This window comes from Sinohyriopsis cumingii, chromosome 7, assembly GCF_028554795.1.
Source record: "Sinohyriopsis cumingii isolate HCF-2022 chromosome 7, ASM2855479v2, whole genome shotgun sequence".
Taxonomy (NCBI): Eukaryota; Metazoa; Mollusca; class Bivalvia; order Unionida; family Unionidae; genus Sinohyriopsis; species Sinohyriopsis cumingii.
Genome location: NC_142967.1, coordinates 47,484,666 through 47,500,562, shown reverse-complemented (window position 1 = coordinate 47,500,562; position 15,897 = coordinate 47,484,666). Strand labels below are relative to the sequence as shown.

Genomic DNA, 15,897 nt, shown 5'->3' with positions numbered 1-15,897 from the left:
ATGGAAACACATATCTGACTATGACAGTTACTATTATCTAAACGTATATTGTAGATAACTTTATCAATACATCATAAAATGTTCTAAGCATATATTTTCCATTAACAAAACTGTGTTTTTGCTACGTTATGTATATTTCATTTGTATTGTATGTTGGCTTTTATTCATGGTTATATATATATATATATATATATATATATATATATATATATATATATATATATATATATATATATATATATATATATATATATATATATATATATCTGTATTTTGTAGTTGGTCTTTGTCAAACAACAAGTTAATAGTATACCTGACGAGCGACATTTATTTTGCAAACAACATTATACATTACTAATATTCCTCTGTGAGTTAAGATTACATGTACAGATCATTATCAATTGAAGTCAACATGTTTACTTTTTCACGTGGAAATTCCTAAATGTATTGACAACATTGAATGTTTCTGGAAGGGAACTTATCTACATCATGGCTCTATTACTGTGTCTTAGCTTTTGTTTTTGTTACGATTCTGTTGTCTTAAACTAAGTAACAGAACAGACTATGAACATGCGAAATCGTTGGAACCAATCGCGTAATTTCTTCCAAAAAGTGTGTCACGTGGTCATGACATCACACACAAAACCAAACTCAGCAGCTGTAAATATGGCGTCAAAAGATGAAAATCGACCATCAAGAATGAACACTGGCGTGCCCAGTACTTCTGGAAGTACACATTACCAGAAGTTACGCAGTGAGAGCAGTGAACAGGTTTGTATTTCAATTTCTTGAAAAGATTACACCAATGTGTGTATTATAGACGTACCAAACAGCTGCCAATTATAAATTATCATCTCATCCGTACCCACCCATCCACCCGAAATGGCTGGTCTATTAAAGAAAACAAAATGTGATTTTATTCATAGCCGTTTGAAAGAGGAAATATTTTAGAATTCTAGCAAGTTACTCCTTTCCCATGGATTATGTTGTTCTAGTTTAAAACCTATATTAACAATTTGAATCGTCCTTTAAAACACCTAACAGCTGCCGTTTACCATGTCTGGAAAGACTATAAGCACTGCCGCCGTGTATATAATTTACGTAAAGCTATTCGTAGGCTGCCGCATACCTCGTAACACGATATACGTAATATACTCATTACCCGTATTTCGATATTTGCAAGTTACTGTTTAAACTTTTACAAATAAGAATGTTTAAATGAATATTGAGTGACTCTCATTGGTGGAAAGTTCAGTATTGTCGCCCAATAATTGCACTTTATTAATAGTTAACTCAGTTGTATGATATATCAAATTAAATAATGAATTAAACAAGACTCCAGCTTCTTAGTTTATTTTATAAGGTTTATTTAGTATAAGCGGTATGTAATACAGCATATGGTATAAAGGTAAATTCTACGTAAATCTAAGAAAAGGAATAATATACTCAGACCAGTATATGAAAATGTTACTTTATGGCCCTGTTTTATGATCTTTTCCAGTGATAGTAATCACTTTAGTTCTCAATAAAAGAAGGTAAACTAATTTTTGCACCAAGATCAATGAGTTGCTCTGATAACATTTCCTTTTTTAAATTGGCAATCCGAGATAAATAGTCATACATTATTTCATATGATTTGAATACAGAACTCTGCCAACCACTCAACATACTTAGGTAATAATGAGACATCATTTTAAATGTCATATTTATATCTAAGACAAGATTTAATGTTTGTTCCATCTTCTTCATCTTGTTTTAGTTGAATTTAGCATCAGCTTCCAGAGTACAAGTAGGGATATGAAATTGGTTAGTTTTTTCAATATTTTTTGACCAAATTAGGTTGGCTTTTTAAGGCATGTACTGGTGTTATGTTGAATACCCCCTCCTCTCTCTCTACATACATACATCCATAAATATGCTCAATGATTGTATACAGTGTCAATAGCCTAGTGGTTAGAGCATCTGCCTTGGATGCGTGAAGTTGTAGGTTTGAACCCCAGTCGAGTCATACAAAAGACTTAAAAAAATGGTACTAACAGCTGCCTTGCTTGGCGTTCAGCATTAATAGGTTAGTGTTAAGACTGGTTGTCCTGGATTCAGACATAGCGGTATGACTGAAAACTTGTAAAAGCTATTGTTAAAAAAATAATAAACACCCATATACAGTGTTATACACATGTGGCCATACTGTGTTTTTTTATTTATTAATTGGTTAGGTTAAATCACTGCATATAAACTTCCATCTCCACCCAGCATTTTATGAAGGATATTATTTTCTTGCAGGTGCTTGTCATGGGTGTTCCATCAGACCATCCAGAACTTGGTATATACACAGCAACAATGCAGCAAAACAAAGGTAGTTCTCTAAGTGTGCATTGATTATCCATTTCCATATGACTAACAGAAAAGTTTTAAATTACTAAGCAACTATATTTGCAGATTGTCCTCCATAACAGTTCTGATACATATAGTGCTTTCATTAAGCTTTGGTTTCTAAAGGCTGAAATAGTTTTGTTTCTGTTGTTTTATCTTCACAAAAGACACTTCAAATATTGTTCAAAGTGGAGAGGTAAATGAGTTGTTACTATGATGAAATGTCCATTAATGCATACAGTGTCCAAGAAAATGTTTCTAAAATTAATATAAATGCTAGATTCTTGTATGGTTGTATAAAGTAACTTAAAATTGGTATGCAAGGATCTATCCCTCAAATCTCCAGGTGTTTCCAACAGTTTTAAAGTTAAGAATGTATAAGAGACATTCAGTGAATGGTGAAACACTGGAAACTCATAGTGAAAACCAAACTTGAGAGGATATGACATCTTATTGTGACAATAAATATAATCATTTAAGGAGCTGTGACTGATTTAAAAAATGATGCAAATGCAGTGTTTTGTAGTCAAAACTTATCAAATCATTGGAATCTTAGCTGTTTAATACCAGTAGTTTAGCCCTGTGCAGGCCTGTTATGGATTGATTACTTCACAATAGTACTTTGGTGACATTTTGTTTTCACCCCCAAGATAACAAAAGTTGACAAAAGATGTATAAATGGATTCCATCTTGCCATCTGTGTATTAGACTGTCAAGCACATTTTCAGTTTAAGAGCATCATTCCCAAACAATTCAAAATATCTTTTATAAAACTTGTTAGCCTTTTTAAGCTGTTGATTCTGATGTGCCTTTTGCTATTCACAATTTTTCTTTTTGAATATTTGTAAAATAATTTTTCCATGTCCTTGTCCATCCATCCATTATCCTCACATTTATTTGTCTCACCACAAATCATAATGTGTTTTAATACAGACTGTCAGGGTTGTTAACCTGTATGGCTTGCATTAATTAGATAAGATGTAAGCAACAGAAATAACCTTTATTATCCATAACAGAATACTATTTTTGAGCTAGTTCACCATCAAACTCACCAAATTTGTCTGCTATGTAAGCATTATACATTTTCATGGACTTGAGCCTGTTAACTAATATTAAATTTGATTTTGTTTAATTCACAAGAAACTACTGTTTCAGGTTAATATTCCAAACTAAATGTTAATGTAAGAAAATATATTTTTTACAATAAAAAAAGTTGAAAGGGAAATATGTTATAAATTGATAATGATAACCATGCAACAGCACATCCAGAAAGGAACCTGCATATATTCTCACACATTAGTTCATGAAATACATATTTCAATATTTTGTATTATTCATGGTCAGTACTATTGTCATTTTCATGCTTTTATAATTCCCTTGCCCTGTTAAAACAATCGGGTTCAACAAAAAACATTAGAAGCCTTTATATACAGTGGCCCCCCTCTTGAATGTCTCTTTGACCGGTGTCCACCCACTTTTTATGGCCAGAATTCCATGGCACTGAAGAGTTCCTGTTTAAAAGTATCCCCAAGAAAGTCCACCCCTCAAATGCAAACAGCAGCAATTATAATTGTGCACAAATGTAAGATTCTCACTTCACAAGTGGCAACATTTTATTTTAATATGTGTCCGAAACCAATATTTGATTGGTACAGTAAGTAACATGATTATCTCTTCTGATGTCTATTTCCCAATGTCAGGTTTGAGAGTACCACTAAGGTTAATATATAATTATCTATAAATGCCAGGATTACAAAATGGTCTTCATGGGCTAAAAATAGATTTGTGGATTAGCACACAGGAAGAAATTAACCTTGAACAGCACTGAGTACCAGACAAAGACCAGAAAATCATGAGACAACTCATGCATCACTTCCTTTATAAACTAGGCATTTTGTCCACAAAAGTTTCATCTTCATAATCAATTGCAGTACTGTACCATTAGCAAAAAAGGAAAAAATCATTAGAAAACTTTAACAGTTCATCACGAAAATGGAGACCTATTACTTTAAAAGAAAAGTTAAAGTCATTCGACTCAACATCCTTAGCGGTGGTGTGTGGGGCCCAAATCGCTTCATGTTGGAAAGGCTCCAATCCAATACATTTTTTGTAACAGATAAGGAGGATATTCATCGGCATTGGAAAATGGAGTAAATAGAAAGAGCATTGTATATGTACCAAGATTTAAATGACATTTTTGAATGTTTCTGAAATTTGCATGATAAATATACCTCACTTGCATTTCATTCTTAAGTCGAGAAAAAGAATTATTCAGTTGTTCAATTGAAATAAGTCTGTTCTTAAGACAAGAACATTTTAATAATTAATGCTGCTTTTAAATGAAGATGTTAAATGCTTTGAAGTTGTATGTAACTTTCTTACTACCGTACTATGTACATTCTATACACTTATGCACAAAACATTTAGTCCTCAATTGAAAAGGCCACATAATAAGAACAGGGCCAGTGTGTGTATGTGTATATATATGTATATACATACACTTCTTATACATTTGAAAGATCCTTTTATCTTCAGTCAGTTTTGTTAAGGTTGTGGATAAGATGTAGATACGTAGAACTAATAATATATTGGTGGTGTGAATATTTCTATAGATAATGATGAAGTAAACAGTTGTGTGCAGTGTCTGTAAACTGCCACAAACTGGTTTTAATTATATATGATCTTTTTATTTTGTGTGTTTACAGAGTGGACTTCCAATCTCAGACGTAACATGGAATTATGTCATGCAGCAGTGACTCGGCAGTCAGCTTTTTGCCATCTTCTCCAAAGGATAACTTTACCAGAAACATCTTACATGTTCCTTTTGGAGAAGAGTATGATGGACATGGCAATAGCAGGATTGTCAGAAGGCTATGCATAACGTGTTGTATTTCGCCAGGGACGTCTGCACTATTTACGATTTTTTTTAAAGCGGCATTTTCAGTGGATTCTTTGAAAGCAAAGGTAATCACATCATCACAACATTATAGCTACATTTGAGACTCATGAAAGCAAATGCTCATGCTTTTGGGACATTCAAACTGGCTCCAAATTACTGGATGGTTAACTGGTGATCAAAGAACAGAGTACATTGTGCTTATGTTTGTAAGCATTTGTCAAATTCTATTCTACGACATCTCTTTGTAATTGCATTTATTCTATATTTGACCTATGACCACCTTAAATAAACCACAGGGGAGGGATACAAACTATCATACCCTAGTTGCAGCTATAAAAGTATAAAAATGTATGTTGAAATATCAGTTAAGTTAGAACAGTGTAGTTTAAAACCTTGTTTATCCCACTGATAGGAAAGTTTTTAGAAGTTGAATTTGTAGTTTTATTTCATTTAGCATTAAACTGAAATTAAGACTGTCAGAGAACAGTTATTAATCTTCTGATATGTGTGGTTAATGAAAGCACATTAGGCTTACAGTAATGTTATCTTTAACATTGTTATTTTGTCAAAATTTACAGATATAGCTTTTTTATCAGGTTATCAGTTTATACAAATATTTAATGTTCTATTCTCCTTGTTAAAGACAATCTATTGATTATATATATATATATATATATATATATATATATATATATATATATATATATATATATATATATAATTGTATTGCATCTGATAAACATTGTTAACTTTTCATTCTGAAGAATTATAGTGGATGAGTCTTTGTCTGCATGATTTGTTATCTCCAGAATCGAGGCACAACATTTTACCTATAAATCTTTCTCTTTCAAGGTTTGGATATTATCAAACAGGCGCTTGAATGTGATAGAAACGAGGATTTTTTTTGGGAAAACATATTTACATTGGATGATATCAAAGCAGCTGAAGGAGAATACTTTAATTTGCTAACCGAGAAACACAAAAAGCTGCCAGAGCCAGGTTTGTGCATTATTCAAGGCTTTCTTCTTACTAATACATGACCAAATATATCTGTAGCTTGCCAGTTTTCTAGTTAATACTGAAGTGTTTAGAAGCCACAAACTCAACTATCTTAAAACCTAACTTTGAACAAAAATGAAGTGAGAACAAGATAGGCATTGTTGATGTGAAATGTGAACAGAAGATTGTCTTTAATGTTTAATAGTGCATTTAATTTTATACTTTGTAGTGTTGGTACCATAGTAATATACACTTACCAACTCCTACTTCAAGTTTGAGAATACAGCTTAAACAGAAGAATGTCTTGTAGTGTCCATAAGACAAGTACATCATTTGGATGTCAAGTAATTTTTATTTCAAGAGGTACATGAGGAAACAAAGTAGAACACATGATCTTATGAGTGATAAAAATGGAAAATATGTCATTTTATAAGAGAAAAGTAGCCAGAAACCAAAATGGCAACAACATCAAAGCAATTTAACCAGACCTTCAAATTGTTAAATATTAAGCAGCTACAGTCAGGAAACAAGTAAGATAAAGTGAATGACATCCACAAAGAGCACTAAACCTGCAAACAAAATTGCACCATTCATCCCAGTAAAACCTTTATACTTTATGTACATTTTACAGAAATTTAACATCTATACCTTGTATATTTTACCATGTATATAACTTGCATCGAAATAGTCACGTTTAGTTCTTTTGACAGAGGGTATGGATCTTTTTTTGTGCATGCTGGCAAGTAGATGCATGCCATAACCTACATTTGATTGTCTGTGGTGAGCAAGTTTAACACAGTAACATTATGCTTATAGTGTTGTTTTTTTTTTTTGTTTTTTTTTTGTTTCATTACAGAGTCAAAGAAATTACCATCCACAGGAAGAAGGTATTCCGAAATACTGTTCCAAAATAAATACAGTATTAGGAAGTCGTTAGATCATCTTCTTCATCACATACAAACAAATATTTTCAAAGAAAATAATTTTTAGTGTATGGGGGTGATAGTGTACATAGAGAAGAAAAAGAGCTACAAAGACAAGCAGAATGCGAAGTAAGTATTAAGAAGAAATGCAGGAAATCATTATTACCTTTCCATCAGTCTTTCTATATCCATCTTTCATTTTCCATTTGTTATAACCATGCCCATATGCTAATTCATATATGTCTATCCTTCCTTCCATTCAGCACACTGTTAAGACAATTAGTCTCTCATATATTTATATGAGTTGCCATAAAACATGTTATATGTACTGGTCATTACCTAAATATGCACCAACTGTCCAGTCACTTTGCACCTGCTGTTGTTGTAGGGTTTAACGCCATTTTTCAGCACAAGATAGGCTATACATGGCGGCCAGTATTAATGGTGGAGGAAGAACCCGGAAAACCCCCAGAAAGAACCACCGACCGACGATAAGCTACCAGCAAGCTTTCTCACATAACCACATTATCCGAATCCGAGACTCATTTGCCCCTGCAATTTTTATTATATGTATTGCTCTTTCTGTAATTGAATGTCACAGTCTTGTTAGTACAGTTAGCATGGGTTGATGTGACACAGACTTTTTCCACTGGCTGGTGTGACCATCTTGTGTGAAAATCAATTGGCCCTGCAGAAAATCAACTGGCTCTCCCAATCAGAGGAAAATAATGATGGAGGAAAATTTAATTGGGCCGATGGCCATCAATTTTAAATGACCTTCCTCAGAACCCACAGGTATTCGTCTGGCAAGCCAGCAACAAAATTGCCCCCTGAACTAGTCCTTTTGTTTTTAATTGGACTAGGAACTTGGTAAATCCTATGGTCATTATCAGAAGATACATATATTAATGAATCAGTGTGCTTCTGCAATTTTTGTTCATTTTTCTTTTGTAGATTAATGCAGTGCATGATACAAACTTGTGAGTGCAAATTGTACAACTTCTTTATGGATTGTAATGAAATTCAGTACAATATTATGTTCATTAACAAATAATGCATATATCAAATCACTGTTCCGCTAATTAAGTTTAGAATTATTGCCCTTTATTGACTTCAATCTAAAGACAGTGCATAATATAATCTAATGAATCATCTAATCTTTCAGATTTCATTGGATTGCCATGACATTTGGAAAAATGTTTTCATCATTATCGGAAGTTGCATACGTTGACAAATCTCTGCTGCTATTTCAGTTAGAGCTAGTTACTTTCTTAGATTAATGTTTGATAGGATTTTGTGAAGTCAGCTTGTCTCACATTTTTCATTGGATTGCCATGTAACTGCATGTTACAGTCATCATTTGAAAATGTTCATATAAACAGTTCACTTTGCTTTTGCAATTTTAGTCTGATGTATTGTCGTGCAGCAGAATGCATTGTTAAAATCTTGCCAGTGCTACCGATTGTGGTGCCTTTTTGAAAGGATCATGAAAATTGGCACGTGTGACAATATTCATCTAAAATTGCATGTACAAATCTTTGTGCTCCCATGATATTTGTAAGGGTTGTGGACATTTTTGGATTACAGTTGGATACAGTGTATGACCAAATTTTGTTAATGCAATTACTCAAAGTATTTAGTGGATTGCCCTGAAACTTGGTACTTGTTCAGCTCATCATGAGAAGACAAGTTTCTTTACAGGCATTTCACTTGCACTTTTTTAAAAACAGTTGTGCACTGTTAAGCTCTACGCGTCTTCATCATGGGCTAGGGGTGTGATGTTGAGGAGGCATTGGTATATTTATATGATCAAATTGCTCACATTTCCTCTAGCTGTGAGCATCATTGTTAGTAGCCTTTTCAAAAAAAACCAAATACAATTCGTTAGGTTAACTGCATTGTATGTGAACTTGATTCTTTTAATGAGTGTGTCTTTGCAGCTCAATTGCTGACTTAGTTATTGGTCTTTTTTAATAAGAACTGAATCTGTACAATACCCGTTTGATAACCTAATTACTGGAAGAAAAATTCGATATTGTGTTTGTGAGTGATCACTGTTACATGCTGCCATTCAAGTATGTGCATGATATTGTTGAAATGTGACATGAGTAATTGACTTATGATCATTCTTGCAGGGTACAAAATTGATTGAGATCTCATGATGGGTTTGGCTTTACTATTTGCAATCTGTAACAAATACACTAAAGAGAAAAAATTGGTACTTGAGATTTTCAATTGCTTTTGTAGTGTAGTCATTTTGCAGGGTCTTACGTTTTGCATAAAATCTCCATCGAGAAATATTAATCACAGATTTGTTTCAACTAGCATGCAGTAAAAGAATAATATGTTTTCTTTTCCTACATTTCAGTTTTTTTTCTGCCAGTAAATGATTTGATGGGACTGCCTTTCAGGCCGCTTTTGAAACTCACAGAACTGAAGTTTGTATGTGCCAACAAGTTACATTCTCAGGTGTCTTTGTTCCACTTGAATATCCAGTTTCATGGGATCAGCAGCTTCAATATATCTCCATGTTTCCAAATTGGCATAAATGGCAGCACAAGACAGTTTCTTATTCCCAGTGGCTATCAATTCCAGATATGAAAGAAAAGTATAAACCTGCTTCACTAAGGAATCAGGTGCTGTACAATTTTAGAGAGGGTAACATGGATAAGTTCTATTCCATTTGCTCCAAATATAAAAACATTGCCTTAGATCCAGCTCAGTCTACTTCCACATTTGAAAGTTTACCCGAGTCATCTGATTATGGTGACATAGTTCCCCCTGCATCCAAACGCAAACGTCATGAACCTACTAGACGTTTGACAATTGAAGAATTGATGACAAACATACACACTGTAGACCCTCAGTTTTCTTCAGAAAATATAGCTAAAGAAAGATCTTGTTATGATAAATTCAAATATGCAATGATTGAAAATGGTCATGTAATTTGGCGACGTAGTGCAGCTAATGTGAATATTTTTACAATGAATGAAGTTAGTATGACAACTGGACTGTTTCAGGAAGACTGTTATGTTCATTTGACCAAAAAAGATATAGATAACTGAATTGTCTTGTAGCTGTGGAATGTATGGCATATTACTGCAGTTAGCCGCAATAAGTATACCTCAGGAAAATCTTGATGAGATAGATCTGAGTGATGTGAAATGCTGCCATATGAGACTTTTTAATGAATTGATCAGTGACCATATACCTTCTCTATTAAATAATTCTTCCAGGTCAGAAAATAAGATAATTGAAAAACTTGAAGCTGCCAAAGATAAATTAATGAGCCTATTTGCCAGATGCCAACCTCATCTGATAAAACTTTGAAGTTCTCAGTGTATTCTGATGATGACAAAACATGTACTTTTGTTCATATCACTGACAATAGACTATCTTGTCAGTCTGGATTTTGTAATGCACTTTATTCATCTTCAAAATGTAAAGTTCTCCGTCTTGACAATGCTGAGACCCTTTGTCCTCACCTCAATCAATTGAAAGTCCATGCTAACACATGGATGGATCTACTGATGGGATCAGGCCAGATACAATTACAGTGGTGTGTTCTTGGCAAGGTACTTTGCCCCAATAAACTACATTGTGTTGATGTACTGTAAAATGCCAAACCAAACTTAATTTGGGAGAATTTATTTAAAAGAGAATGAAAATAACTAATATTAAATAAGGGTCTATGGTAAAATGCATTCAGGTAGCTCAATGTTATGCTCGTGATCACATCAACAACTGACATAAATCATTACAACAATTATACAAACTATATGCATGTAACAGAAGTAAATTACCTGTAATTACCATTTATTATTGGTTACAGTTTTAATTAGATAGTCACCATACATTATTTTTCTAGTGTATCTTTCATCAGCTCTCTTACTTATTATGAGTGGGAACGTGAACATACTGTTTGAGAAAAATATATGATGTTTACATGAAAAAACTGAGGTTATCTATCAGTTTTGTATGGAAGAGTTAGTGCATTATCAACTAGTGTGTAATAAAGGAAGGATAAATTGCTTGGAGAAAAAAAGTTATTGCCTAAAGAAAACATCTGGAATACAGAATAATCATCGTCTTTGTGACTTCCAGTATTTGTGTGGACCAAGGATGGATGTACTTTCATTGATTGACTATCATACAGAATTGTCATATGCATATTACTTATTATGGAAAATTATACAATATATGTACTAATTGCTTATCCATAATTTAAATCAAATTTCATTCTAAAACAATTGTATCATTGTCAGATTTTTCTGCACATGTTAATGGGATTCAGTACAGGTTCAGATGGACCAGGACTAGACAGTTAATATCACATCCTGTACACAATAAATAAAAGTACATTTACTTTGGTTATGCTGCATCTTCAGGAAATATTTGTCACATTGCAACAAGAAATTTGGTTAAAGTTTGGTCCTTGAACATTCACTCTCTGTTCATCCTTTTCCTCAGTCATATTTGAATTACTTAAAGTTTTGTTTAATTGATTGATTTCAGGTAGGATATGTCTTTCCTAATGGAGAGACAATTGCAGTATCCCATATTTCCACTGTATATACATGTCATGGACTTGTAAAACACAAGGTATAAATTTTTGCTTTATTTTCTTCTTTCAGTGAGCTTCAGTTCATTGATGATGAACTAACTCATCTTTTAAGTAACCACTTTAGTAGAAAGCATGGCATTTTTATTTGTTCCTATCTATTCATATCTCTGTCTTTCTGTCAAAGATTGTTAGCATAAATATGCACACAAAAAAACACTTTATACCGACAAATGAAAAATATGTTGTTGCTTATATTGGCATGCATAAGTCCTTTTTATCAAGCGAAGATGTATCGACTAAGTTATGGGGATGTGGGAGAATAATTTTTCTATTGCTTTACAAACCCAAATCTAGTTCTTTGAAAACTCACAAATTTCACAACATGCATTAGCATCTAATTTTATGATATTAAAAGATTGACTTCAGTGGTCAAGACAGTGTACTTGCCTTAGTGTTTCCAGCAGTATAAAAGATAATAGTCTTAACTTTTTATCAGTGAGGAATCTGTTTTTACATTTGTGTTGTTTGTATAATGTTTTATTTATTTGGTAAATGATACATTTTGTGTGTGTGTGTGTGTGTGTGTGTGATTTTATATTTAGATTTGTTATCACAGTTGTTTAAGTGTTAATCAGGATTCTGATATTTCTTATTTTGTATTTAGATTTGGTATCGCCGTTGTTTAAGTGGCACTCGGGATTGTGACATAGGTCCAGGAGAGAGAGAGGCCATCCACTTTCTTGCCAGGGATACTGGAGCTGGCGATGAAATTGGCTGGGACTTTGTGGACCATGTTCTGAACTCATATATTTCTTTTGGCTTCTATTGTACAATCATGAATAGCTTCTACAAACGTGTCAGTCATAATTCTGCTTCTTTTATGTCAAATAATACTTTTATTGCTTGGTTTTTTTCCTGGATAAGTAAGTTCAATTTAGATTATAGACAGCCTTGTTCCATTTGCAAATTTAGTCCAAAATTGTTAGCTGCTGATGGAACTAAGATAGGCATCAACATTCGACATTCAACAGTTGTACCAATAGAGACTCCAACGAATGACTTTTCAATAGATCTTTGTCATCGAAGGAATAAGAGGGCTTTCATTAGCTTTGCCCAGGGTGATCATGATTCAAAGGATAAAGCTCAGAGTAGAAATCACTTACTCTACCTTTCTAAGAAAGTGCTTGGTACCTTGGGCAGTGCTAATGAGCTACCTTTAGAAGAGGAAAAAAACCGAAATGATATTCTGTTACAACATGTTGATAGAAACTTTCACTCACTGTTGAATATTTTTATGCAAAATGGTTGTAGCAACCGAGTATTGAGAAAGTTAGCAGTTCTTTTTATGATACTGTCTTCAAATCATTCCGTTTCAAGCATTATTCCCTATCGATTTGTTGACGACTTCCAATCTATTTTGAATTTACTTAGGAAAAATTCAGATTTAGACATAAATGTTATAAACAGAGTTGCCAAGTTTTCTCCTGAAATTAGAGATGTATTATTTGCAGTCACGAATACTTGTATATGTTCAGCAACTTTAGAAATTTTGGACCATCTGGTGTCAAGAGTGAAACAGCTTTTTTCAAACTGTAAAGAACCAGACCAGATTAATCCTAAACCAGGTAGTTATAATCCTGCTAAATTTGGGAGAGCATATTACTTCACCCCCCCCCCTCCCGGTAAGCAGTTAAGAGACACTCCAAAATACACAATGGATAAAATATCTCATAATAGTACTTATGATGATGAACCTGCAAGAGCTGAAGAAAAATGACATAAAAATTACCCTGAAGTGGGAAGGAAGGGTACAACATACTTATTTCTCTGGTTTGACCCACAACATTATGGGTATTGCTATGGATATCATATGATACCAGGACATAAAGGGAGAAAAGATCCTGCTTGTTCTGCTTATGCATACATGGAAAATGCCCCAGAAGAAATATTTTATGATTTTAGTTGCCAGCTTGAGGAGTACTGTTTGAATCAAGAACCTGGTTTTTGGAAAAACACATTTTTTTTCATGATACATTTCATGGCTTTTCCCATAAGTGTCCACCAGTATACAAATCATCACGTCTCATGTTGTTAAAAAAAATTAACACTGAAATATGTGAGCAAACAAATGCTTTTCGTCAGCACATCAAATATTCAGCAAGAGCTATGGGAATGGGTAAATTCAATCACTACTTGCAGTTTTTTATGCACCAATGGAGCCAGAAGAAAAAGAAGAACTGCAAAAGATGTACATTAGCTTTCAGTTATGTTGGTTGATACACTGACCACACTGTACTTATATCAGTCTAGTACAACAAATTTAATATGCATGATTTACTGTGCAAATGGATGTACCATATTTGAGCAGATTATTGTCCCTGTCTATAATATGCATCTTAAGACTATTTTAAGGCAGTTCTCTTACAAAATGGATATATTTATATTGCAAGTTGTTTGAGAATAAAATATGTTGACAGTAGAATAAAATATGTAGATCCTTCAAGTTTGCTGGTTTTGGATAATCTATAAATATTTTGATATGTTTGTTACGAATTTCAGATAGTGTTGTGGTTAGCACATGGTATACCAAATCTGCTCTTAAGTTAATTAAACAGACCAGTGGTAAAACTGCAGTGATTAGTATTTCATCTATTTTCCAAGACTCTTAAATTGAGTATACATTGAACATGTTGTCCCCATGCATTTGTAACCTGTACAGAAGTGTCTGTACCTAATTATAATGTGACACATTGTCCCCACATATTTGTTACATGTAACAGTCTGTCCTCCTTTATCATGCGACAGATTTTCGTACAGCATTTTTTTTTACAGTTATGTGGAAAAGTGTAAAGTCGTATACATTATCTTTTCTTAAATTTAAAAGAAATTAATTCATATGAAACCTCTTTGTATCATTTTCATTCCCAATTGTTTTATTGTGGTCATTTTCTAAGATGATTTGATGCTTAAGGATTTTGTAGACTTATTTACTTCATGAAAATACCCAAAATGTTTTTTCTGTAACTACCAATGTAATGCTGATTATGTCACTTATCAGGTACCAATGAGTCTTCTGTCATAGATTTAAAGTGGACTTTTTTACACATTTTTTGGTAAAATATGAATGTTAAGTTCAGAGATTTTTAAACAGGAAGTAATAGGCATATGTTTTTGGTAGAAAAATATTTCCTGTACATGTATCAGTTGCTGTGAGAAGAATGGAATTTTATGAGAGCGTGTGTTCTGCTTAAGGAAAATTTAGACTTTACATGATTGGAAATTATGTCTTATAGTACTTTGCCTAATGCGTGGTATTTCCAGTGTGTGTGTGTGTGTGTGTGCTTAAGATTTATGTACCCCAATTACAATTCTGGGTAAGAAAGGTTCATAACCATTATACAGTTAAAAAGGAATAGAATATACTTGATAACATGTTAGGCTGATAACTTGTAAATAGACATTTTTATTTTCGTGAACTGTACTTAAATCATTTTGTTGCATTTATAAGGCTGGTCATCTCTGGAAAATAATGCATTTATGTTTTCCATAACAGTACTTGGATCCATGCATTGTTTAGGATTTGACATGCATTTATATTTGAGATCTGTATTATTTTTGTTCAGTGAATGGTTATTGTTTGTATTTAAGAATTGTAATGTATTTGAAAAAGAGCAAAAATAAATGATTTGCTTGTTGTGAATGTGTTGATATTTTACCATGCAAAATATGAATAAATTGATTTCTCATTCATTGGAGTAAATTTGTATTTACATATATGATTTATGCTCTGGTCATAAGGCTGACATATTATGATGTCAGTTGATCTTTGACTGTATTCATTTTGGCAAAGTGGTACTAACTGTCCTTCATCTTAAGTTAAAGAACTATGCAGATTCTTACACTTTGGGTAAGATAAGCCCTATTGAATTTGGGATCAAGATGTGAAAATAGTGTCTTCTGTACATTATGTTTAGTTCAGGGTAGTATACCTTGACCAATGATTAAAGTTATTTATAACCACTATAATGTACCATGCACGGTATTCCTGTTATGTTATTGTTGCCATACTCCTTGAGTCGATCTGGCCATCTTCCCTGTCTATGATTAACACAGATTTCAGGAGTGCAATGAAAACTTGC

The 15,897-nt window shown here is 33.1% G+C and overlaps 1 protein-coding gene across 5 annotated transcripts; it reads left to right on the top strand.

Annotated features, from left to right (window-relative positions):
• Nucleotides 1-562: 562 nt before the first annotated feature.
• Nucleotides 563-14,333, top strand: LOC149795154 (uncharacterized). 5 transcript variants are annotated; one of them, XM_089964883.1, is made up of 7 exons: nucleotides 563-771; nucleotides 2,284-2,356; nucleotides 5,079-5,337; nucleotides 6,125-6,271; nucleotides 7,128-7,323; nucleotides 9,563-11,796; nucleotides 12,423-14,333. In XM_089964883.1, the coding sequence occupies exons 1-3, from the start codon at nucleotides 565-567 to the stop codon at nucleotides 5,252-5,254; spliced, it is 456 nt and encodes a 151-aa protein (XP_089821009.1). In that variant the 5' UTR covers nucleotides 563-564; the 3' UTR covers nucleotides 5,255-5,337; nucleotides 6,125-6,271; nucleotides 7,128-7,323; nucleotides 9,563-11,796; nucleotides 12,423-14,333. The 5 variants fall into 5 exon arrangements, with proteins under 5 accessions (XP_089821009.1, XP_089821008.1, XP_089821004.1 ...); XM_089964882.1 differs by lacking the exons at nucleotides 563-771; nucleotides 2,284-2,356; nucleotides 5,079-5,337 and having other exon boundaries at nucleotides 6,128-6,271; nucleotides 9,563-9,830; nucleotides 11,710-11,796; XM_089964878.1 differs by lacking the exons at nucleotides 563-771; nucleotides 2,284-2,356; nucleotides 5,079-5,337 and having other exon boundaries at nucleotides 6,128-6,271; nucleotides 9,563-10,769; nucleotides 11,710-11,796.
• Nucleotides 14,334-15,897: the final 1,564 nt, after the last annotated feature.

Coding starts and splice junctions, on each gene's coding strand:
- LOC149795154 (XM_089964878.1), top strand. CDS start 10,497: ATGCCAACCTCATCTGATAAAACTTTGAAGTTCTCAGTGTATTCTGAT. Junction 10,770..11,709: donor AGTGGTGTGTTCTTGGCAAG/GTACTTTGCCCC, acceptor GATTGATTTCAG/GTAGGATATGTCTTTCCTAA. Junction 11,797..12,422: donor ATGGACTTGTAAAACACAAG/GTATAAATTTTT, acceptor TTTTGTATTTAG/ATTTGGTATCGCCGTTGTTT.